The sequence below is a fragment of the Amaranthus tricolor genome, chromosome 15 (genome assembly GCF_026212465.1).
Source record: "Amaranthus tricolor cultivar Red isolate AtriRed21 chromosome 15, ASM2621246v1, whole genome shotgun sequence".
Taxonomy (NCBI): domain Eukaryota; kingdom Viridiplantae; phylum Streptophyta; class Magnoliopsida; order Caryophyllales; family Amaranthaceae; genus Amaranthus; species Amaranthus tricolor.
Genome location: NC_080061.1, coordinates 6,683,338 through 6,708,757, shown reverse-complemented (window position 1 = coordinate 6,708,757; position 25,420 = coordinate 6,683,338). Strand labels below are relative to the sequence as shown.

General features: G+C 37.2%; 2 protein-coding genes and 1 non-coding gene across 3 annotated transcripts; 2 read left to right on the top strand and 1 right to left on the bottom strand.

The window, feature by feature from the left end:
• The first annotated feature begins 6,584 nt into the window (after positions 1–6,584).
• LOC130801992 (small nucleolar RNA R71) lies at positions 6,585–6,690 on the top strand. Its single transcript, XR_009039711.1, has one exon. It is a non-coding gene; the product is annotated as a small nucleolar RNA R71 (small nucleolar RNA).
• Positions 6,691–11,443: 4,753 nt separating this feature from the next.
• On the top strand, positions 11,444–12,542 carry LOC130801187 (50S ribosomal protein L10, chloroplastic). The gene has a single exon (XM_057664968.1). It carries the CDS (start codon positions 11,647–11,649, stop codon positions 12,349–12,351), a length of 705 nt encoding a protein of 234 aa, XP_057520951.1. The 5' UTR covers positions 11,444–11,646; the 3' UTR covers positions 12,352–12,542.
• Positions 12,543–16,987: 4,445 nt separating this feature from the next.
• Positions 16,988–24,916, bottom strand: LOC130801186 (leucine aminopeptidase). The gene is made up of 5 exons (XM_057664967.1): positions 24,240–24,916; positions 22,302–22,753; positions 19,388–19,621; positions 18,963–19,289; positions 16,988–17,502 (listed from the first exon to the last, which is right to left on the bottom strand). The coding sequence occupies exons 1-5, from the start codon at positions 24,766–24,768 to the stop codon at positions 17,206–17,208; spliced, it is 1,839 nt and encodes a 612-aa protein (XP_057520950.1). The 5' UTR covers positions 24,769–24,916; the 3' UTR covers positions 16,988–17,205.
• Positions 24,917–25,420: the final 504 nt, after the last annotated feature.

The window sequence follows — 25,420 nt, the reverse complement described above, 5'->3', positions numbered from 1 at the left end:
CGAAGTGAGTGAATCGAGTGTCCAAAGAGGTCAATTGGGTGGTCATTTACTGCTGAGACAATTGCATAGCATTGAAATTATCGATCATGAGCTGTTCAAAAAGGGAGTACCCTTGGGGAGCCATCGGAGATGGTCCCAGCGGAGGTCCCGTACGCGCTCCAGAGGACTCAGCAGGGAAAGCCGCAGGAAATAAGTAATGAGCCCGGTTGGGCTCCAAAGATGGCAAAACCTCTATCGGCATATCAATATAAAAGGGGGGACGGGAATGAATTTTCCACCGAAAACCCTCCTGACTACCCTCCACCAAATAACCACATTGACAAAGGTGCTGTAAAGACAATAAACAATCAGCACGCACAACCGCATCATCAGGAATTTGAAATTTAGTCGTGATGCGAGTGACCAAACCCCCAATAACAACATCCTGGCTCGAAGAAAGTGCATGGCGGGAAATGGATAACAGGTGTTTCCAAAGAAAAACAGGAATGTTAATATTGATATCTGTATGTCCCGCCAAGAAATATTTAGCCAAAATGTTTAAATCCAAACTACGAGCAGAGTGAGGGTCGGCTCGACCAAACAGACAAGTACTAAAGAATTTCAAACACACACGCACACATGGATGATGAACTTGATTAATATGCAAGTGTGATGTGTTAACATTGGTCAGTCCAGTTAAACGACGAAATAAATCACATGCCTCACCCCCTTGGGGTATTCGCAAATCTCCTCCCGTAGGGAGGCCAAAACATTTAGCCAATTGCGAAATGGTCAAGGAAAAATTCCGGTTATGCAGCCGAAACCGTAACCTAGGTTTGCTCCTATCACTAACATCTTCCCAACACGAACTCACAAATTCTAATGTAAGATGCTCATGAGTGTTATGACATGCATTAAACAGAGTAGACAATCCAAGAGAAGCAAATAAATCACGGGTGGGTTCGAGAATACCTAATCGTTCGAGTGCCGAACGATCGATCCACTTAGATGATACAATGCGCCCTTTGAGTTGCTGAAACTTTTGCCGTTGATCCTTATTGCAGAAAATAACTTCGGGAAAATCCTCATCGCGCTCAATGGCTGGAGCTATAGGTTGTGAGGTAGACCTCGAAACGCGTGCCCGCTTGCTTGCCATTACACTCCCGTTTATTTTTTTTTTTTTTTAAATTGATGGGTGGATGAGGAGAATAAAAGAATGGGTAATAAGAAAGTAGTAAGAATTGGGCTAATGTAGTTTGAGGGGGAAAATATAAATATAAAAAGAGAAATGTGAAAAGATGGAGATTTGAAGGAATGGAGGAATTGATGAAAAAGAAATAGTGAATGGGAAAGAGAATGAGGAGAGGAAAAGGATGGTGAAATTTTTAGGTAGTTTTGATGAAGGAAAAGTGGAGAATTTGAGGAAAGAAATTGAGGGAGTTTGATAGTAATGAAGAAAGAGAGAGAAATTGATGGAGAAAGAAGATGAAGTGGTGGGGTGAGGTATGAATGAGGAGGGAAATAGATACGGTGAGGGAGGAAAACGGACCCGGGCGGGCCAGGAGAGACCCGGGCGGGGCAGGGAAGACCCGAGTGGGTGTTAGTGGCAAACCCGGGCGAGGCAACTGAAACCCGAGCGGGTCCGGGTATTTTTTTCTCTTTTTTTTTTGAACTACCACGCACCCGGGCAGGTCTCCAGGGACCCGGGTGGGTACTAGACTGATGCAAACTCTCCAATCGGGTTACCTCCCGACAAGTGCTGGTTTTTAAGGTCCCGCACGACCCTCTTGTTCGACCAACTTAAGAGGAGGAAGAAGGATGAAGGTGGATAACTTCCATCGTTCCAACAACATTTCCTTCATGGTAAAGCTTTAAACGTTGTCCATTGACCTTGAAAACATCACCTTTCTCATTTTTCAATTCCACGGACCCGAACTTATTCACATTAGTAACCAAGAAAGGACCAGACCATCTAGACTTTAGCTTCCCGAGAAAGAGCTTGAGTTGAGAATTAAACAATAACACCTTATCTCCCTCTACAAACTCTCTTGGGAGGATCCTCTTATCATGCCATTTCTTAGTTTTCTCCTTGTAAATCCGAGCACTATCATAGGCGGACAATCGGAATTCATCCAACTCGTTAAGTTGAAGAAGCCTCTTCTCCCCCGCTAACTTGTTATCCATGTTAAGCTCGCGAATTGCCCAATGAGCTTTGTACTCTAACTCGACAGGAAGATGACAGGATTTTTCGTATACAAGCCGGTATGGAGAAGTGTCAATAGGTGTTTTGAAAGCTGTTCTGTAAGCCCAAAGCGTGTCATCAAGCTTCATACTCCAATCTTTCCTAGACTTTGCAACCACCTTTTCCAGTATAGATTTGATCTCGCGGTTGGAAATCTCAGCTTGACCACTTGTTTGGGGATGATATGCTAGTCTAGTACGATGATAAACTCCATACTTCTTGAGAAGAGAATCCAACTTTCGTTCATGAAAAATGCGAACCACCATCACTAATGAGAGCTCTGGGAACCCCAAATCTCGGAAATATGACTTTGCTTAGAAGCCGGATGACCACTTTAGAATCATTGGTGGGAGATGCAATTGCTTCAACCCACTTAGAGACATAGTCGACAGCGACTAAAATGTAGCAATTTCCATTAGAAGATGGGAAAGGTCCCATATAATCGACACCCCAAACGTCAAAATTTTCAACCTCAAGAATACCAGTTTGGGGCATCTCATGCCGCCTTGAAATGTTGCCGGTCCTCTGGCAAGAATCACATGACATCACAAAGGACTGAGCATCCTTGAACATCGTGGGCCAAAAGAAACCAGACTCATTCAGCTTGCGAACGGTTTTATCTGGCCCATGATGTCCCCCATAGGGTGAGCTGTGGCAACGCTGGAGGATCCCATGGACCTCCCACTCAGGAATGCACCTGCGATAAAGTCCATCTGTACACTCACGGAAAAGAAAAGGATCATCCCAAAAATAATATCTAACATCATGCAAGAACCTTTTCTTTTGTTGGTAGGACAAATCAGGAGGCAAAATGCCGCCTACCACATAGTTAGCATAATCTGCATACCACGGACCCTGTGATGTGACTGCAAACAACTGATCATCAGGAAATGAATCATCAATAGAGGAGGAGATCTTACCATCATCATACCTGATTCTAGACAAGTGGTCTGCAACTACATTCTCTGCTCCTTTCTTATCACGAATCTCAATATCGAACTCCTGAGGTATGAGAATCCACCTAATAAGCCTTGGTTTGGCTTCCTTCTTAGCAAGAAGGTACTTTAAAGCTGCGTGGTCAGTATACACAATAACCTTGGAACCAAGAAGATATGATCTAAAGTATTCTAAGGCATAAATAACAGCTAAAAGTTCCTTCTCTGTGGTGGCGTAGTTGACCTGAGCCTCATCTAAAGTCTTGCTAGCATAATAAATGGCATGCAAGACCTTGTCCTTTCTTTGACAGAGCACAGCTCCAACCGCAAAATCACTTGCATCGCACATAATCTCGAATGGGAGTTCCTAATCGGGAGAGCGAATGATGGGTGCGGTTATGAGAGCTTGCTTTATCCTATTAAAAGACTTAACACACTCCTCAGTAAAGTCAAAAGGTGCATCTTTAAGAAGAAGTTGGGTTAGTGGTTTAGCAATTTTAGAAAAATCTTGAATAAAGCGGCAGTAAAACCCCGCATGACCAAGAAAACTCCTTACCCCTTTCACATTAACTGGTGGTGGTAATTGCTCAATCACCTGTACATTGGCTCGATCTACCTGTATGCCCTTATCAGAAATAATGTGGCCAAGAACCACACCCTCAGTCACCATAAAGTGACACTTTTCCCAATTTAAAACCAAATTACATTCTTCACATCTTTTCAAAACTTTAGTGAGATTAGCCAAACAAGATTCAAAAGAACTACCATACACACTAAAGTCATCCATAAAGACTTCCATGATAGACTCTATGAAATGAGAAAAGATGCTCATCATGCAACGCTGAAATGTAGCTGGTGCATTACATAACCCAAATGGCATTCTACGATATGCAAAAGTACCATAAGGACAAGTGAATGTTGTCTTCTCTTGGTCATCAGGATGAATGGAAATTTGGAAGAATCCAGAATAACCATCCAAATAATAAAAATATTTATGACAAGCTAACCTTTCAAGCATCTGATCAATGAAGGGGAGAGGGAAATAATCCTTATGAGTAGCTAAATTCAGTCTCCTGTAATCAATGCACATGCGCCAACCAGTGACGGTTCTAGTGGGAATTAATTCATTTTTATCATTCTTAACAACAGTCATCCCACCTTTTTTCGGAACCACTTGCACAGGACTTACCCACTTAGATGCAGCAATAGGAAAAATAATGTCTGCGTCAAGTAGTTTCAATACCTCACTTTTCACGACTTCTTGCATGTTAGGATTTAGGCGCCTTTGTGGTTGAATACAAGGCCTGTGATCTTCTTCCAAATGAATCCTATGCATGCAAAAGTCGGGACTAATACCCTTCAAATCATCAACACTATACCCAATGGCCTTCTTATGAGTTTTCAGAACATCCAAAAGTTGGGAAAGTTGGGCATCATTGAGTGCAGTGCTGACGATAACAGGATGGAGCTCTTGCTCATCAAGAAAAACATACTTAAGATGGGAAGGGAGAGGTTTTAGTTCGGGCTTCTTTACCTCAACTTTGCATATAGGCCGAACTAACCTTTGCACTCTCTTGCTCTTGTTGTGACTAAGCTCTTCATTACAAAGAGCTTGTTCAATAGCATCAATTTCAGTCTTCCAAATGCTATCATCACCTGTAGAAGATTCAAGACAAAGAACGGCCTCCAATGGATTTTTCATAAGAGTTAGGGGTAGGTTATCATGACAAATCACATCAACTACATCGATAGCATAGCATTTTTCCTCAAGCATGGGACTTTTCAAAGCATTGCTTAAGTTGAAAGTTACATTGTCATCCCCCACAGAAAGTGTAAGTCTACCATTTTTCACATCAATTACTGCTCCTGTCGTATGAAGGAAAGGTCTTCCTAAAATAATAGGAATTTGTCGATCTTCCTCCATATCAAGAACAACAAAATCAACAGGGATATACAACTTACCTACCCTAACAGGGACGTCCTCCAAAATACCCAAAGGATATTTAACAAAACGGTCAGCCATTTGTAGAGTAATATTAGTAACTTTTAGATCACCCATTTTTAGTTTAAAACAGACAGAAAAAGGCATCACACTGACACTAGCTCCTAAATCACATAAAGCTTTTTCAATAAACAGTGTTCCAATGTGACAAGGGATGGAGAAACTACCAGGATCTTTCAGTTTTGGAGGGGATTTATTTTGTAGCAAAGCACTACATTGTTCAGTAAAAGCAACTGTTTCCACCTCACTAAAAGCTCTTTTCCTAGTCAATATGTCCTTCATGATTTTAGCATAAGTAGGCACTTGTGTGATTAATTCAGTAAAAGGAACTGTTACCTGCAAATTCTTAACCACTTCCAAGAACTTACCGAACTGCTTGTCAAGTTTGTTCTTCACTTGGCGGTTGGGAAAAGGAAGTATGATGGGAGGCACTCGCAATGCCTCTTCTTTAGCTTTCTCCTTCTCGTGCACTGCCTTAGAAGATGCTTCATTAATAACCACTTCAAAAATGCCCACATCTTTCGAATTTGACTCTCCATTGTGAGGCATGGGTGGCTCATCATAACTCAACCCGCTCCTTGTAGTGATTGCATTGGCGGTCTCCTTGCCATGTGGTTGAGTAGGTTGGCTGGGCAATGCTCCTGCTTGTCTAGAGGAGCTAGATGCAGCTAATTGAGCAACTTGAGTTTCAAGCATTTTATTGTGAGTACCGAGTTGCTCAAGCTGTTTGGCCATTTGAGCCATCATGGTTTTCAACTCCTTCAATTCGGATTGGGGTTGTTGGTTCTAAAATTGCTATTGTTGATGGCCTTGAGGAGGCCTTTGGAAACCGGGTGGTCCTTGATTGGGTTGATATTGCTGATGCTGCCCATATTGTTGTTGTGGTGCTTGTGGTGGAAAGTGTTGTTGTTGAGGATTTAACACATTGTTGCTGCGATATAACAAGTTAGGATGATTCCGAATTGCAGGATAGTAGCTATTGTTGTTGAAAGAAGGACGAGCTTGAAAAGCATTGACTTGCTCTGGCACTCCCATAGCTCCATTGGGATTAACAGAACACTCCATTAGAGAATGACCATGCACACCGCAATAATCACAAGAAACTCCACCTTGGCTAGAGGTAGCCATAGCATTGACGGGCATAGATGTATTAGCACTCATGCACATCCCATCAATTTTCGCATTCAAAGCTGAGATTTGGGATGATAGAAGGGAATAAGTTTCAACTTCATGCTTCCCCTTCCTTGGTGCTTGAGCTGCGCGCCTAGATGAGCTATTCCATTGATTTTCAGCAAGAGTATCCAAGAGTGAAATAGCCTCAGAAGTTTGTTTGTTCATGAAAGAGCCGCCAGCCGCACCATCTACCATCCTCTTAGTCTCATTATCAAGACCATTATAAAATGATTGCATAAGAAATTCCTTCTCAATAGCGTGATGAGGGCACATATATTGGTAATCTTTGAATCTCTCCCACGCATCATGAAAAGTCTTCCCCGCATCTTGTGAGAAACTATAGAGCTTAACTTTGTAGTCATGAGTCTTATAACCAGGATAATACTTCACTAAGAAACCATCAGACAATTGTGCCCAAGTAGTAATGGTGTTGGGAAGAGAGTTATACCAACGCTGAGCCTTGCCTGCCAAAGAGAAACGAAAGAGGTACAAGTAGAGCTCGTCGTCAGTCATCCCAGTAATCTTTTGTAAAGAACATGCTTGAAGGAATTTCTACAGATGATCAACGGGTTCTTCATTGTCAAGACCATAGAACTGATTTCCCGTGATCATGTTCATAACATGGGATTTGATGTCAAAGTTTCCAGCATTAGTAGCCGGCATCCTTATCCCCGCGGTAACATTGCTAGCCTTGGGCTGTGTAGACTGCCTAAGAGTTCTCTCGGGAGCCTGGGCCGCCATGTCAAGAGATTGAGAGGCCTGTTGAGCTTGTTTACGAGCCTCCGCCCTCCTTTTCTTTGCACTTGCGTGTGTTCTACGAGCAGTTGCCTCAACTTCAGGATCAAAAAGCAAAAGTTGCTTGTTGGTACTCCTGGTCATGCACAAAAACACTAGAACAAACGTAAATACGCTCGAAGAACAGTTGTTCCTCGAGTGGGTTAGCAAAAGCAAACGCTAAATTCAAAAAGTAAAATTGTTGCCCTTCCCCGGCAACGGCGCCAAATTTTGATCGGTCGTTTTACTATCAAAAATAATTGCTATTTCACCTAACTAGTATAGTTGGGAAAGTAGGGTCGAACCACTGTGGAAGGACAAATAAAGTCACAAATTGAACCAAGTTCACTATTACTAACGATCAAAAGTTGGATTTTTTTTTATCTAAGTAGAACGCAAAGACAAGAAAGTAATAAAATTCAATAATTAAAAACCTAGGGCTAAAAGGATTCACTATGCATCGATCATGATTCATGAACAACAATTGGGATAGGAATGAATATAGGCGAAGGAAGGTGTTGCTCTCGCAAACAACTTCGACAATCAAACAATAAAACAAGCTATCGCGATTAAAGCTTAATTGTTCAAAGAAGGAAATTGTTCACTCAAACTCGCAACTCTCGCTTATAGAGTTGAGCGAATAAAATTTTAAAATTGGCCAAACATGCAACCAATCTAAGACCCATCAATTGAATCACCTAGAAAAACCAAGTTTAAATCCTAAAATCAAACAAGAATCATGACCTTTTGCATAGTTTCACCAAACCCTAGAAATAAAACTACTCACTAAGCATATTAAAACTAACAAGTGATTCAACAATGAAATTCATGGAGAAAATCAAATTCAAATTTAATGGAGAAACAAGCATTCAAAGATAACAATAATAAACAAAAACAAGAAATTAGAATTGAAATTAATACCCTCAATATGATTAAAATTACAATGTCGAAGTGTTGATTAGCAATCCCCCAAGGCAAATAGTATGAGAAATCCCTTCAATACCAAACCCTCAAAACAGAGAAAAAAAAACCGTCTCCAAAATTCCCCCTCAAAAGCTATTTATATCCTTAAAAAAAAGATCGGAGGATATGGGAAGTTACTATCGAAAATAACTACAGGACCCGGCCGGGTATGTGGAAACCCGGCCGGGTGCGCAGCACAACTAAATCTTCAAGACCAAAAATTTTCTAAGTTCAAGAGTAAACCCGGTCGGGTAAGAGGAAACCCGCCCGGGTACGCAGCAGAGCATTTTGATCTTCAATGGAAGCCTGGTCGGTAGTCTAGAAACCCACCCGGGTTTAGAGGCTCACCCGGCCGGGTATGTGGAAACCCACCCGGGTGCGAGTGGCTACTTTATCTTCCAAAGGGCATCTTCAAATTCTTCTAAGTGCCAAGTGCAAACCCGGTCGGGTATGTGGAAACCCACCCGGGTATGGGACCTGGTCGACACAAAAATGACCCTTTGAGTAGCTTATGACCTTCCAACTTGCAAAGCTCGCTCCAAGAGTCGATTCCTAGCATAATTACAGCTTTGTACCTACAAAATAGATAGGAAACAAACATTCCAACCAAGCATAAAAACCAATAGAAAATTGAGCAAATTATGCGAGGAATGCTATGAAAATGCAATGGGGGCATGGTAGAAAATAGTATATAAAACACACATCAGGTGTGCCAGAATCGAAGCGAGCATTAGAGTTAAGTGAACTTCTAGGTGTGAATATTTTGCCTTCTCAGGTAATATAAGTCTTTTCTATAAATCATGTTTGATAAGTATAAATTTCATTGTTGAAAAGAATGAATAGTTTCATTACTCAAGGCTTCAACTTTTTATATGAGTCAATTGCATCTTCCATAAAAGGACTGTCTTATTGTGTATGATGATCATTTTTGTCCCTTCCTCCCTAGATGCCAAAGTAAAGAGAAACATGCTAGCAAAATCATCAAAAATGTATGTGATATGATTTCTTTTTTGTCCCTTTTTGGTTTTGGAAAGTTTGAACAATGATTAAGTTTTTATTTTGTACATGATTGAGTTTGTTCATATAAGTGCAAACTAAATCATGTGAAAGAATTCATTAGGATGAGATAAGCCTAGTTGAGCAATCCTAGTTTACAAACAACTAATGGAAAGGAATGACCTCATTGTTGCAACTGTAAAGGGAGATCCTGCTGTCAATTCTTTATATTTAATTGATAAATGATATTGGCACCAGGATGACCTCATTGAATCTTTTGGGATTCTTATACTTAAGTTTTGCTTGCATTTTGCAGTAAAGTACTCTCAGTCAATGAATATATGTCATACTTTAAGGGCATTGATCCTGTATCACAATATAAAAACTGGACAACTATGCCCAGAGTTGATCAAAGCAGCACCCAGAAAAAGTTAACTTCAATCTGCATTTGTCATTAGTGATCCAGTTTATTTGGGTAGGGATATCCAGGTAATTTTTTGTGTCCTAAGACAGTTGATTTCTTTGACAAAAGTAGTCTGATATATGATCCCATCATTCCAAGTCTACTTTTTATGTCCTCTATAGAAAGAGGAGATAATTGATGCATTTGGACTTCCGGCTGATGCCTCTATGGTTTGCTTCATCATTCTTCTCTACTAGCTTACGAACACCTTTCAAATTGTTTTGGCTTAGGCCTTTTCAATCTTTTTTTTTTAAGTTCTTGGGGAATTATTTTGCAAGTACTGCCTCAATCAGGGTAACCGTCACCCACTAAATTTCTATAATCTTATGCTAAGCATGCTTGAATTTGATTGTGATATATGTGATAACATATTGTGTTATAGCCGGCATACTTTAAGTTGTTTCATGAAAAGTGAAAAGAAGTCTATTTGCCATATCTGCATTTCATACAAGATTTCCCATCTTTAATAGGTATTTTATGCGTCCACAGGGTCTCTAAACTGCAACAGATTTATGGAAACAAGAAAATATTGAGTTTTTTCTGTCATATAGAAAATTTGGGGTTGTTGATACTTAAATTATTTGGATGTGATCATGATGGTTCTGATTTTGTTCAAGTGAATTCGAATCCGTTATTCATGGGTGATTAAGATTGGGTGCATATCTTTTGGTATCTCACTGTTTAGAAATCATAATGTCATAACGTTTTTAGCATAACTGATCTCAGAAAGATGCAACATAGTTGCATTTGATTAAACTATAATTGACTATAACTGAATCATAAAAATGCCTCATCTATAAGTTAATTGTATATTCCATCCCATAGAGATTGCTACATTAGACTATTAATTGCAATACTTTTGGAGGTATCTACAAGCACAATGCAAAATAACATTCGTATCAACAATTGTATTGTATAGGTTTTTGAGCCAACAGAAATATAGGCCAAGATATATGCTATACCATCCGCAAAAGCCCCTTCACATTATCACAACTGTGACCAGAATCGTAATTTTACACAATGCTTACCAGGCTGGAGCGCATATGCAATTTACTTTTTTTTTTGTTCAAACATCATTCATCTCATAGTTACGATCATTGTTACAATTGTGAAAGACCGTCTTTCAGTGAGACGCCCATAAAACAAGAAAGTATATATGTTAAAATGTTAATAATTGTATTAGTTGGTCTATTCAATCTATGTATAGAAAACGTTTCATGGTGAACGTTTCAAATTGTAACATCATCCCTTGTTCTCGGTAAGAAGTGAAAGCAAAATTGTCTGTCAATTTTATTGCATCATATAGTCATAGTTATTACTTGATTCTGATTTTATCTTTTCTATGTTATAGCTTAGACTATTGAATAAACTTGGCTCAAATTCTTTTCTATACTGAAATAGTTTTCTTAAGTGATTAAAATGAGATGATTTTCTTAGTGATTAAATTTTATTTTACTAACTAAATTTTTCACATATAGAATTATGATACTTAGACTCTTTCACATATACTGAAATTCTATGATTACACTTTGCTTTGGTTTGATCCCTTAGGGTTATAGTCATCATCAAATGATCATTAAGACTTTATAAAGATTCAAAAAATAAATTTATCCAAGCTTCAATATGCTCATGCATCCACTAGAATCCAGTAAAATACCTTATTTATCCTTTTGAGATTGTTACTGATAATAACATGTTGAAAGGAAGAATACCTCTATCAATAGCAATTTCAGAGCTTGCAAATGGAAAAAAATTATCTAACACATAACATCTGTTCCAATTCTATATTACTCCTATATCAAAGCATAAAAATAAAATAAGAAATACAACAATTTTTTTAAATAATCATTTTATTATATTGATTCAAAGTTGAATTACTATTATTCTATAATCTAATTCGTAATTAAATATCTATGTTCTCAAATTGAATTTAATTTTTTCCCACAAATCAAATCGATTGAATTTGAATGGAACTGTCATTCCTAATTGCTTAGTTTTAATTTGCATCTTGTTAGGAAGAGATTTTGTAAAAAGGGGAGTAGATAAGCCATAAGCCCGAACGATACAACATTATCCTCTCCATTTCACCCTTTCAATCCCATACCTCTTTCCTTCAACAATGGAGGCTACCCTTTTCCTCTCCAAACCCCTTCCTACCATCAAATCCTCCCACTCATTCTCTTCTTTCTACCCAAACCCATTTCTTCCATCAAAACCCCACAAAATTTCCTTCTCCTCAAAAACCCATAAACAATCATCTTCCAATTTCACAATCACAGCTGCAATTAGCCGCACAAAGAAGGAAGAAACAGTTGAAACAGTTAAGAATCACCTTGAAAACTGCTATCTTTTGGCTGCTATCAATTACAAAGGTTTTACTGTTAAGCAATTCCAAGAACTCAGGAAATCACTCCCAGAAAATACTACTCTCATTGTTGCTAAAAATACCCTTGTTGAGAAAGCTATTCAAGATACTCAATGGGAAGCAATTAAACCCTGTATGAAAGGTATGAATGCTTGGCTATTTGTTCATACTGAAGAAATCCCAGTTGCTATTAAGCCTTATAGAACATTCCAGAAGGAAAAGAAGCTTGAAGATAATGACTTCACTGGTGCTTGTTTTGAGGGAAAGTTTTATGGGCCTGAAGAATTTAAGAGTTTGGAGACATTGCCTTCAAGAGCTGAAATTTATGCTAAATTGTTGGGTTCTTTGAAAAGCCCTGGAAATGCTCTTGTGGGTACTCTTCAAGCTCCTGCTAGAGATTTAGTTATGGTTTTGAAGGCTTATATTAAGAAGCTGGAAGATGAACAGCAGCAAGGATGAGGTTTTATTTTCTAATTATTGCAAGTTTCATTTCTCTTTTGTGTATCTTGGTGTTGGGAATTTGATTTTGTTGTTATTAGTGGAGATTTGTAGATGTAACATTGGAAATTATAAGTTGTATGATGCATTTTTAAGAAATTTTAAAGAAATGGAACCAAATTATATGATCAAATCTGTTTTTGTTCTTTCAAGTGTGATTGCGCTCCTTGTTAGTTTGCTAGTGTTATTGCAAATGTTTGCCTGCTTTCAATTTTTTCTAATTGCCTGTTTGCCTTGAGTTCATGTCATGATTGTTTGGTTTGCCTATACTATAACATATTCTCAGGCTTCAACAATAAGATTAAGGTTTTGGTTGAGTTTGGTTACTTGACATATATCACAAGCCAGTGTGACAAAAGGTTATGGATTTGAAAATCAACCACCCCTCATTTAAAGTGGAATATTTGGCGCCAGATATGAAGAGGGCCTATGTTTGCATCCATATTTCTAGCTTAAAGGGCTTTTGTGTAAGAGAGCGTGTTAGAGTATATAACATATTACGGGGCCTCAACCATAAGCTTAACCTTTTGGTTGAGTTGGTTCCGACATATATATGGTATGTTTTGGAAGTTCTAGACTACCCCATTTCTAGTATATAATCATATTGCTTTTCTTTTTTTATCCGAACTAATTTCACCCCCAAAAAATTAGATAAATGCAGAGGCTAAGTCAGAAATTAGAGTCAAGGGGGCCGAAAATTTCCATATCCACATCATAAAAAGATTTATAGGTGAAGGGGTTGAACGCAAGGTGTATCGGGTATTTGCATTCGTTGGTTATGTTGATAGTGAGATCAACAAGTAAGGTAACTTTTGTAGAATTAAAACAATTTGTGGGACAAATACCCCACATATACTACATTTTCGCTGATTTTAGAGTGTACTGTGGCCGACGTATGGCCACTAGTAGCTCAGCCCCTGGATACATGGAAATACAACTTGTATTAGAGTCACCTGCTTCTGTACTCCTAATCCATTTGACTGCATTACTCAAAATGTGATGCTTACTATTTGGTAGGGTAAAAGATTCATAATTCTTGACCCATTACCAATGCTAGGGAGACAAGTCTTGTATTCAACTTTCACTTAATTGCGCCTCCAATTTGTCTTCATATCTACGAAGAATTTGCATCAAATGAACGTGAGTTAACTTTTTGATACGGGGGAGTTATTCAGACTTCTTGTTAGTTAGCAATGTAGCGCAATAGCACCAGTGTTCATCAAAGAGGAAAGTTATTGGCCCCTTTTGGCATTGCTCTATATCACCAATTTAAGAATGATTTGTGCCGACCCTTTATAAGCCTGGTTCGACCTGCTTAACTTCTGTATGGGTTGACCCATTGATAGCCAGATCCTTTTTGAAGGGCTGCATCATGGGCTTTTAGCAATCTAACTGCGATGTTAGGCCATAATAGCCGCAAACTCTCCTTAGTGCCTGCTAAAGTGTTACTGTGACAATAACCTGAAGCATCCAAGATTCAAAACCATGGCTTTAGCCTTTAGTTTGGATAGTATATTTATTCTAATTATGACATGAGCGTAATTCATATAGCATATTTACTATTGGGGGGTGTTTGGCACAAGGGAATGGGACTAATGAGACTTTAATATGAGATATTTAAGATGAGACTTTGAAGATAAAAATGCCTTATCCCTTATTTGTCATGTTAAGGACTTGGAAGAAAGAGATGAAAATGAAAGTTTAACCACAAATACCATCCTCCCCGAAGACTTTAATCTTAGAGACTTTCTCATTTTTTATTCTCATTCTCTATTTTCATTCCCTTTAAACAAACAAAGACTTGGACTCCGAACAACCCATTGTTGTTGTTTGAAGTGTACATTGATTATGTAGTTATCATGAACTACACAGTCGGAAGTAGTTCTTGTCAGTGAACAAAAATACTGTGAAAGGATGGCTTGCCTTATATAAGCGAAAATTGCACTTAACTTTAACATTTGAGGAGTATCTGATGTGGGCTTGATTTCCTCCAAATCCATTATGTTCAATCAACTCCACGCCTTCCTTTGCAAAAACATAGAGCTAAGACAACGAAAATGTACTGGTAATCCATCAGAGACTGGCACGCCCAAAGGCAATGTTTTCTTTTGTGGTTTGCACTTTGCACTTGACGTAAGGTTGATTGAAATAGCAGAAATACCAAATGCAGTGTTCAATAGTGCAGCAAATGTTTGTTGTACTCGATGCAGATGGGTATGTAGAGCTTGACATTTTTGTGCTGCGACTCTGCTGTACCTGGTGTACCAACCTAAAGTAGTTTGTCTGTTGGTGTGTTAAGATATGCTGGAGATATGGGCTGAGAGACACCTGCATAGTACATTCTCGACTTGTGCAGAATATCATCAGAGTGGTAGTGAAAGGATTCCATTGAGTCATCTTTTTCGGAAATGTCTTATGTAAGACAGTAAGGGCTTTAAGTAACATATACCGATTGGATCCAACCTTCATTAAGTAGACCGTTTGGAATTGGTCTCAACATCGGTCAACTAAACAAGCACATGCCTTGCACGAATAAAGGACTGGGCTGGGAAGTTAAAGCCTTCAAGGCCACCCGCCAAACACACCAGGTATTCCTCTCAACCTCTTAGGATGAATTCTTATAAAGAGGATGACGACGGGATTTCCTCATGGAATTACAGAAAATGGCGGTGAATAGTTTCTCTCTAGCGTCCATTAATATAGTCCAAGACCTCTAGTTCATATAGGTTTGAGACACCATAATATGACCTCATGTCCACCATTAAACCCCATTGTTATTGCTTACTTGTTGGAGGTTCCTTGAACTAGGAGCAACCGTTGTTATTTGTCCACTCTCGGACTTGAGCATCGAAGTGGGTTTCCTGGACACCTCCAAGCTAAGTTTGTTACTTGTGCAGATCCATCATCGTTAAACATTATCACAGTGGAAAGTAACTGCTTTGAATCTAGAGGTCATTAGAAGGGCTTAAACACACATCCGTTTAAACTAGTCTTTAGACCGAACTCAAGGGTTATTTGTTCTCACCCTCGACATCTAGATAGGAATTTGTCATATGCATGAATTGCAATTGTATTCTGCAATCCAGCTGCTGGTTGACTTGAATTGTTAGTAAACATAAGTAGCTGAATCTTAACCTGCTCTTACTGTTCCAAATTCGCATTAATGCTAGATCAGATGTCCAAAGTTGGTGTAATGGTTAGTGTTAGAAGATGCATTTAACAGCCTACATACTTTGGGTTTTCTCGCAGTTCAAGCTGAAGGACTTGACATGATGTGAATCTCTGGGAAAACAATTCTTCACGAGTTATACCTAAGCGAATTTGATGCTCTTATAAATTATGTGGTCCCATGTGATTTCCTTCTTTATTTCTTAAAAATTGGTGCATTTGTATTGGAAGATAAACCATTTTTCCGGTCCCTTACGGTTGCAGCAAGAGGTGCATTCGATCATTAATACAGGTTTGAATCTATTGTAATTTAGTTTAGTTGAGTTTCAAGTCAATTGAATATGACTTCTAATTTGAAGTTGATTTGGGTCAAAGATGGCTACGAACAAAATGCTTGTCTAGGTCGATTAACAAAATTTCAATTAGGAATCATGTTTAACTCGATTAAAGAATGAGTCAAGTTTAAGTTTTAGTTTCCATTTATTATTTATCACGGGGATAATGTTAGGTTAAATGAGTCAATTTCAATTTAAGACAACATTTAAATAAAAAATATCATGCTAACCCATGATTCTCAAGAGACGTCCTCTAGCTTTGGAATTATGCACAATTCTACCAATAACTACACCCAATAATGAGAAATGTGATGTCTCGTGTTAACTTGAACCAACCCAAATACGATATCTTTTAGAAACTAAGGTTGAATCTAGTTTGACAAAAATAATACTGCCAAGGAAAAAAGGAATACAAAAGGCAAATTCTTCATTGTTTTGGATCAATCCTATGAACTAATCCAAATAATTATCGGTAATGGTATTATGCATTCTTAAATTAGCTAACGTAAGGATCTGGGTTACGACACCGGTTTTTCTTCTCATGAAGAATACATTCACGACAAGAAAATTTGAAACAAATAAGCAAAAATATATAAAAAAATCACATTATAGCCAACTTTTCAAACTTATTTTCAAGATAAGCAGTTTTTTCCCACACCTAAGGTTTGGATAGTTCGCTGTTAGTAACAGCGAACAAAGAGGACTGGTCAAACAAAAGTCAAGTTCTTTGTTCACAGTTACCAACAACGAACAGACTTTGATTTTTTTTACCAGGTCTTTGTAGTAACAGCAAACAAAGTAGACCTGGTCAAACAAGGCCAAAGCTTTATTCGTTGTTACTAATAGCGAACAGAGCTTTGACCCTATTTGACCAGGTTTTAGCTCTGTTCGCTGTTAGTAACAGCGAACAAAGCCTTTGTCTTTTTTTGAACCCTCAACATTTATTTGCTGTTATTAACAGCGAACAATCCAAACCTCAGATCTGGAAAAAAACTGCTTATCTTGAAAAATCGTTTGAAAAGTTGGCTATAATGTGATTTTTTTATATATTTTACTTATTTGTTTTAAATTTTCTCACCGCAGAAAGGTATAGATTATTGATACGAAACATTTGTTATTCAATGAAATTATATAAGCAGTTCAAAATCCATGTAATCTCGATAATTTAATGTACATTTGTGAGGCAAGTCACATGATTTATGGCCACTCTCTTTTCCCTACTGTGAGACGAGCATTGAGAACAATACCTCACATCGGGAAGTCTGATTATTAGTTGTTAAAGAGTGCTACAAAGAGTCCCCTCTTTGAGATGCTACACATGTTTCGACAGAATGGCTTCTACCACGCCCTGAGCTATCGGGTGATAGCAAGCCTGTGCTTCTGCAAACACCCTTTTCGCAAATATTTTCTCCTCTTCTTTTCCAGGACCTTGCACAAGATGGGTGTAAAGGGGACGGAGATACTTCATTCGGCCAACCTCCTTCAATGTTTTCTCCACCTCAGCATAATAATCCTGACACCCAGAAGAAATTGCCAGTTGAAGAAACGCTACTTTCACTTCATGATCTTTCGATTCAGAAAGTCGGAAGCGTGCATCCAATGCTGCAATCTGTCACACCAGGCCACTTGTGAGTTCAATAATATGCATGAAAACATTTAACCAATTAAATCTAAAACAAAATTGTTAAAATTAAGATTATCAACTGACCCTGCTTTTTATTAATATGCAAGATAATACAAACTAAATATATTCCCGGAGCCAATCCCATTTCCTACAAGAACTCCAAATGACAATTGTTGAAACCAATTAAACTTCTCCAACCCCCACCCCACCCCACCCCCACACACCCTATGAAAGTTGCAAACAATTACCATGGAACATAGTGCAAAAATGCATCGCGATCATGGTGACGACATCTTTTGAAGACCAAAACGTCGTTTGAATATCTTAACAACGTGGGATTAATCGGTTCATTTTCATTGAAAGCCTTTATAACACAGACGGTGTGACGTTATGCAGACTTATTTTTGTACTATGCCACAAAAAAAACTTGTTTCTGAAGTGGCACACTGGCACATGTCAACTCTTGAACATTGCTAGTATTGCAATGAGTCTTGTTTACAAGACTCGCATTGGTGAAGTAAACATTATGAGTCTTGCATGCAGTCTTGAAAAATAAAACCATTTGCAAGACTCTTAAAGTCAGGCAAGTTTCTAAACAGGGGCCGATATAAACTTCAAACAAGTTTTAGGTAAGCATCGAACACAATTGAACAAATCATAATTATTTGTCATAGCTATAAAAATCCAGCGAAAGGTTGAGAGAAAAAATAAAAAGAAACCATGCTCAAATCATCTTATGCATCGTACACAGGAAAATATTACACATGCACCGAAGGTGGATTTGTACTGATGAATTCAGCAGTAGCGACTTATATGATGAGAACTAAAGGACTATGGAAAATCAATAGAAATCTGATAGGTTGTTTGGTTAGAGGTTATTTCCCTTGAAATTACAAATTTCTAAGAAATATCCTAATGAGTTTGTTTGGTTGACTAAAAACTTAAAGAACATGGGAAATAGCAATTTCAAGGAAGCGAAATTCTTATGTGTTGAAACTTAATAACCATATCCCCCAGGGTAATTGTAAAATATTGTGTCAATTATAAATTCTTATGGTCAACTAAACAATATAGTTCAATTTCAAGGAACTTGACATGGGAAGTAACTTCCCATGAATGGATTCCCATGGGAATTTAAGTTCAATGCCAACCAAACGACGTCTAAGCATACTTTTTATTCACAGTTCTTACTCCAAAAAATAAAGGTAGCTCCGCAAGCTCATGGAATAAAGCAAAACCCTCAAATAATCAATAGATTTCTATAAGTATACTAGTGTGAAGCAACAAGAATTCAAAAGGTATGTCATCAAAAGCTTGAAATATATAGCAAATAAAATCAACTAGTGATATAAGCATGGAATAGCTTTAGCAAGAGGATCAAATTTTAGCAATAAGTAGATCAACTGAAAGACAACGAAATACTTGATAATAAGAGAAAATGTCACCTGATAAGCTTGAATAGATTTAGGCAGATTTTCCAAGTACAGCTCCCATTCCTGCCCTCCCCAATCAGCAACGTCTTCATCCTTAGGCATCTGCCCATTTTTGAACTCATTTGCAAGCGATACAATCTTAGTATAAATACTAGATACTGGTTCATGAGCATCTGGCGGAATTCCTGTACCCTCGGTCCAAAGCTCTAAATTGATCTCTTTTTCTATGCCAGGGACATTAGCTTTTAGGAAATCCAGGAAGGTATCAGTATCAATTGACTGAAACTTGAAGGTGGAAATATACTTCTTAAGGAACTCGTCAAATGCAGGTCTGCCAATCTGCAAAATCAAATAGAAGAAAATGACAGAAAGGTCAATAAACTATGTACCTGTAGATAGCTTTGTAATATATTTATTCAAATTTTAGCCAGACACACCTGTCGCTCAATGCGCAATAAGAACTGAAATCCTTTCTCATATGGAACCTGTGAATATACATCATCTGGATCAACCCCTTCCTGGTTTGTTTTAAGCTTTGTAAATTCCATGTTATCTTTAAATCTTTCCATCTCATCATTTAAGCCCTTCCATCCAATACCAATATTTAAAGCAGCTATGTCCTCCCCTTGAACAACTTCAACAATTCTCCTTTCTGCATACGTTGTGAAACCCTGAAAATCACACATATGGAAGCTTATAAGTTCTTCATGTTGTTCAAAAGTTCAGCAGAATAATACCGAGACATTCAAGACCAAAATTATCAACAGAGATAAACCAAGCTTACAAGCTACACATGCAGGAGACCCATTGTCTAATTGCCAATAGCTAAAGTCGAAAGTGACATCACTCGGTTTAGATGAATTGTTTTCAAGGTAATCTAGATTCTAGGTTATTCAATGATGCACTAATCCCCACTCCTACTAAATATATTCCCTGCTCACATGAAGGAAGTAAGGTAACCAATTCCAACAAAGTGAAGAACTAAATCATGTTGAGAATCAGAGTCTAGTACTAGTACAACAATATACAAGTGCATAAAAGGTTTCAGATACACTAATAAATACAGCACTCCTTGGAAATATTCTTATAAATTTAACTAGTCCAAAGAAAAAACGACCAATATAGAGGAGAAAAGAAACCATTCAAAATATAAGAGGTAACAATCTTTAGAGCTAGACCACCTATTTTTTGAAAATGTCAATTTCAAGTATCAAACTATTCAATTAAACTTATTTGTAGCATGATACCTAGATGTGTTAACTAGAACTTATCAAATACTTGAGAGTTGGGATTATGGCTTTGGCACTGTTGTATTTGACCTATGCTCTTTTCATCAAAGCTATTCTGCATGGGCCCTCACATCAAAGCAGTCTTAAACTATTTAGATATAATTAGATTTTGGGCAATTATTAGTGGATTGCAAGACTACAAGCATTCAAATAAAACAGGCTTTTAATTCAACCAAATCTACTTGCAACTTACAACCAACAAGTATACAACATTTATGAAGTCTCTCAAATTCCCTTGACTGCTTTCAAGCCATTTCTTTAATTTACTACATTTATGAAGTAATAGTGAACTAAGCACCTATAGAATAGTCTTATAATGTTAAGTGTCCACACTTCACCAAATCATTATAGCAATCACAATGCCAATGTCTAAATCCCAACAACAGTAAGTTCCCATTCATAAACATGATTTAAGAACAAGAAAAAAATCTTCAAACAATATAAAGGAAAATAACAATATTTTAAAACCATTCAAACTCTAATAAAAATTTGGGTATCAATGGAACACCTTCCTTATTAATAGTATCTTAATACTCATTCAGTAAATTCAAAAACCTTTACAACGTGACCGACCAATACGATGCAACCTTAATTTTTCACTAAGACGACGAGAGAAACAAAATCACCAAGGACATCAATGACGCATCTGAGGAAGCCAAAACTTGGGCTAAGGTAGTGATTTAGTGATTGGAGAGAGGATAAAGGTTGGTTCAGTGATGAGAATAGGTTGGGTTTGGAATTTGGATTGTGAGGAGATGAGAAGTTGCAAATGAATGGTGAATCATAAGTTAGTTTGTTAAAAGCAAGGAAGTATGGAGAGATATTGATGGGTTTGAAAAGAATCGAGCAAGTTGTATTGGAAGGACAACAGGTCAACATTAAGGAAATGAGAAGTTGTTGGACTGATGGTGAAGGTACTTACAACTCAGATAGAGAAGAATATAGAGGATGGGTTCAATTGTTTAGCCAAGAGTGCTGAAATTAATGAGCTCATGTATTATTGGAAACAACTTTTTAAATTCAAAAAACCATCTCAACAAAGTGAAGGTGAATAGTGCCCATCCTGAATATTATTGTAACCCCTTAACTAATATCTTTGGACCTTACAAGTCCAGGTTGAATTTGGTCCAACTTTTGCTTAATAAAGAGGAAGAGCATGATAAGCGACACTTTACTCCAACAACCAATAGAAAAATTAAAATGAACAACTAGTGTTAACGGACCCGTTTTGAACAATAAATCCACAAAGGCCTATTGATTTGGATAATGGTCCACCTTATGGAATTATGACTGAATCTGAATCGACTAAAAGAATAAGGCTTGGTTTTGAGTATGGTTGGACCAACCAAAATTTAACACAAACCCTTTCATTAGGATAAGATAATGAGATCCTTTCACAAAAAAATACACAAAAAAAAAAGAAAAAAAAAAAGTAGAAAGCAAGTAAGTCTAGAAGAAGGGATATATAATGAATTTTTTTTTGGTATTTTAGGGGAATGTCAGTTACTTTAGGGTATTTTTTAACATTTTATATGTTATATTTTTTGACTTGAACTTAATATTGTTGAACTGGAATTTTAGAACTAAACTAAATGGTACTTCTTATTAGTAAATTGAATTGAATTTATTAGTATTAAACCACTTTTGTTTTATCTTAAAGTAAAAGAAATTGACCTTGCAAACTTATACTTCAAATTTTTGCAATCTCCAAGTAATGAGATAAAGTTTTGAATCGTACATCATAAAGCTCTCAAAATTATCCCAAAAAAATCAACTTTGACTAAGTCAATAATGACCATAAGAATTCATAATCAATGAGAAATAAACACAAACACTTAAAAGAATTGAATCTACCAAGACTCCAAGAGAAATTAATCTATATGAAGTATTATGTGATAAAAATCCAATTAAAAGAATTAGAAACAGGAAATATAGATGAGTTTAGACCTCAAAGAAGATACACTAACCTCCAAACAGATGAAACACAACAATAAAATGCAAGTTTGACCAAAAAAAATAAAAATAAATGTGATGCACTTCACTTATAATGTCAACAGCATACCTCATTTAACCAAAAGTGTTCATTATTCTTGTTTGTAACTAGATTGCCGGTCCAACTATGAGCAAGTTCATGAGCCACCACTTGTGCTCCAGTTGCATCCCCTTTTATGACTGTAGGTGTCAGAAATACCATCCTCGGGTTCTCCATTCCCCCATATGGAAAGCTGGGAGGCAGAACAAGTAAATCAAACCTTTCCCAATCATAAGGTCCAAACAACTTCTCCCCTTGCCTAATCATATCCTCTGCACCTGCAAATTCTCTTGCAGCTGCATCTAAAACAGTAGGCACCGATTCTGCATATACTCTTGTTCTTGGACCAACTTCCCTGTGGCTGATTTCTCCAACAGCAAATGCAAAAAGGTAGGGGGGTATTGGTTGCTCCATCACAAAATCTTCCACAACCCTATCTTCCGCACACCAAGTTGAATCATCACATGCCATTGCTGCCTCACCTGTGAAGTCAATATTGGCAATCCAATCACAATTTAAACACTCATGTATCATAGAAACTATCTATACATGATCTTCCAAATTCTTAGTATAAATATATACTTCTCTGACTCCAAAAGTATGGTCCAATGGGGTGGCAAGAGATTTTTGGACTGGTCAAGTGGGGTTGATGCGAGAATTGAATGGTAGAAGCTTACGTATGGATGAGAGAAAATTTGGCGATACAATATGACCACACAAGGCCAATGGAATTTTTATTAAGCACATACATAGTTAGAAATGGGACATTCTTTTAGGGACAAAGACACTATGATTATAAGAAGATATATTTAAGATATGGGTGTGATGTTTTAGACAACCAAAACTCTTGAAACTAGAAAAAAAATTTCATCACAAACAAATTCTATAAATGGCAATAGCATGCACTATCATAGAGCTTGTTAAAAACAAAGTCCAACTATGTCATACCAGCTTAAAAAGCATTTTACATTATCACACGCCACAAGTCAAAACAATGGAAAGATCTTCCCTAAAAATGAAAACCCAAAAATAAAATCTCTAGTCCAATTGGAAAGTTCTCACTTCACTTTTTATTCCCTTCACTATCAAAGATATAGGAAACTTCCACTATTCTTTCTTCAAAAACAATGTTATATTTATCCTCAAAAGTACTAGTTCTCCGTCTAAGAGACCACCTAAAGTCAATTAGGGATGATGTTACATGACAAAAAGTGCTCCACTTACATGATGAAATATGAAACCTAAACAATGGTGCATAATTCATCGATAAATGGAAGTCAAGCACAATTTACCCCCTCCCACACCCTCCCCCCCAACCCCCACCTCAAAACTACTCTAAAATGAAAGGGAAAAGGCAAAACGTTTCTAACTTTTGTGATGTACCTATCAAGATCATTTTAAGTCGTACCCTCGTATACCAAAAAATTATATTCCATCCATTACTAATGGTAAAAATGAGTTTAAAGATAGTTCAGCAACCTCTTCTAAGACTGGCATCACCATTCTTATTTGACTTGTCCATCTTCTCAATTTTCAAGATTCTTTGCAAGAAAATAGCTACAATATTGTCATGATATTTTATAAAAATTGAATTCAATCCATACTTCACTCTTGTTAATCCAAAATCTACATCATTTTAGTTAACTCCTCCTAAAAAGAAAATGTATAATTGGGTAACTCAACTCTACAAATCCAACCTAATTTTTTATTCACTCAACTTCAACGACAAATTTCCACTATTTCTCCCAGTCAATTATTTCATTTCAATTTTTAACAAGCCACAAAAAATAAAAATTTAAGCATACATGATAAAACAGCTAAAAAAATACTACAACATATTATTCCACCCACTATATTGTAGTATTATTCACCACTACTAGGAAGAGGCAGGAGTAAAGTGATATCAACGTATTTCCAAATGATAGTAGATCATTGCAAAGCAAGAGAAAAACAAAACAATAATCTCACCAGAAACCGGCACACGGCGTTCGACATGTCGAGCAGACATGACAGCGGAGAGCGATTGAGGAATATTCAGCTTAGCTGAATACTTAATCCTAGCAGCCGGCGTATCCTGGCACGGGAAGATTGAACGGGCATGTATAGCCTGACATTGGGTATAAACAAACGGAAATTTCTTATTAAAAGTCTGCGGAGGTGAAAGCCATTGAAGAGCAGAAGAATTTGGGGAAGTTTTGAAGGAGATGAGAAATTCAGATTGATTAGAGAGAGTGACTGTCAAAAGGGCACCTTTGATAGGGTCGATTTCGGAGGAAAGAGAAAAGGGAATCGGAGTAAGGGTTTTAGGGTCGACAATTGAATTGATGGAGAGAGAACGTGTATCGAGAGAGAGGGAGCCAGTGTGAGGGGAAGACAAAGAAAGGAGAGCAGAAGAGTAGATTTCTGAAGCAGGGAAATCGAAGTAGAGAGAGAGTGAGATATGGGTTGTGAATGGGTGAGTTGAATCGGTGTAAGAGTGAGGATCGATGGGCGCCATTGATGTAAATTTAGGGCTTTTGAAGGTCTAACAATGGCGGAAATAGATGAAGGAGAATTGAAGTATAAGAGAGTTGTACTCCTGTCTCCTAGTAGTGAAGTAAAACCAATACTCGTCCCGCCGTCCCCACATTTGATTTTTTATTTTTTTTTTTGGAAGTTGTCAATGGTATTGACGTGTTTTTGCACTTTATTTTTTATATCTATGTATTTTTGTGATTATTAATGGTACCCTTAACATTTCATGCTAATGACAATCGTGACATTATTCAAGTTTTGGTCGTTATCTTGTCGTTAAATCTTTTTAAAAACAAACCATGATCAGTTTAACTGTAAATAAATAACAAACTGATCATGATTTGTTTTTAAAAGGATTTAACGACAAAAACTTGAATAATATTACGATTGTAATTAGCATGAAATGTTAGGGGTACCATTGATAATCGAAAAAACAAAAGGATACTAAAGATAAAATGCAAAAACACAGGGGTACTATTGATAATTTCCCCATTTTTTATTAATCACTCCTAATTTGTATTTTATTTTTAATTTATAAGTTAAAACATAATTAAGTGAAATCTTATTTAATTCGTTTTGACGTAAATTTTATTGAAATTAACATTTTATAATTTTAAATTAAACATAATTTAAAA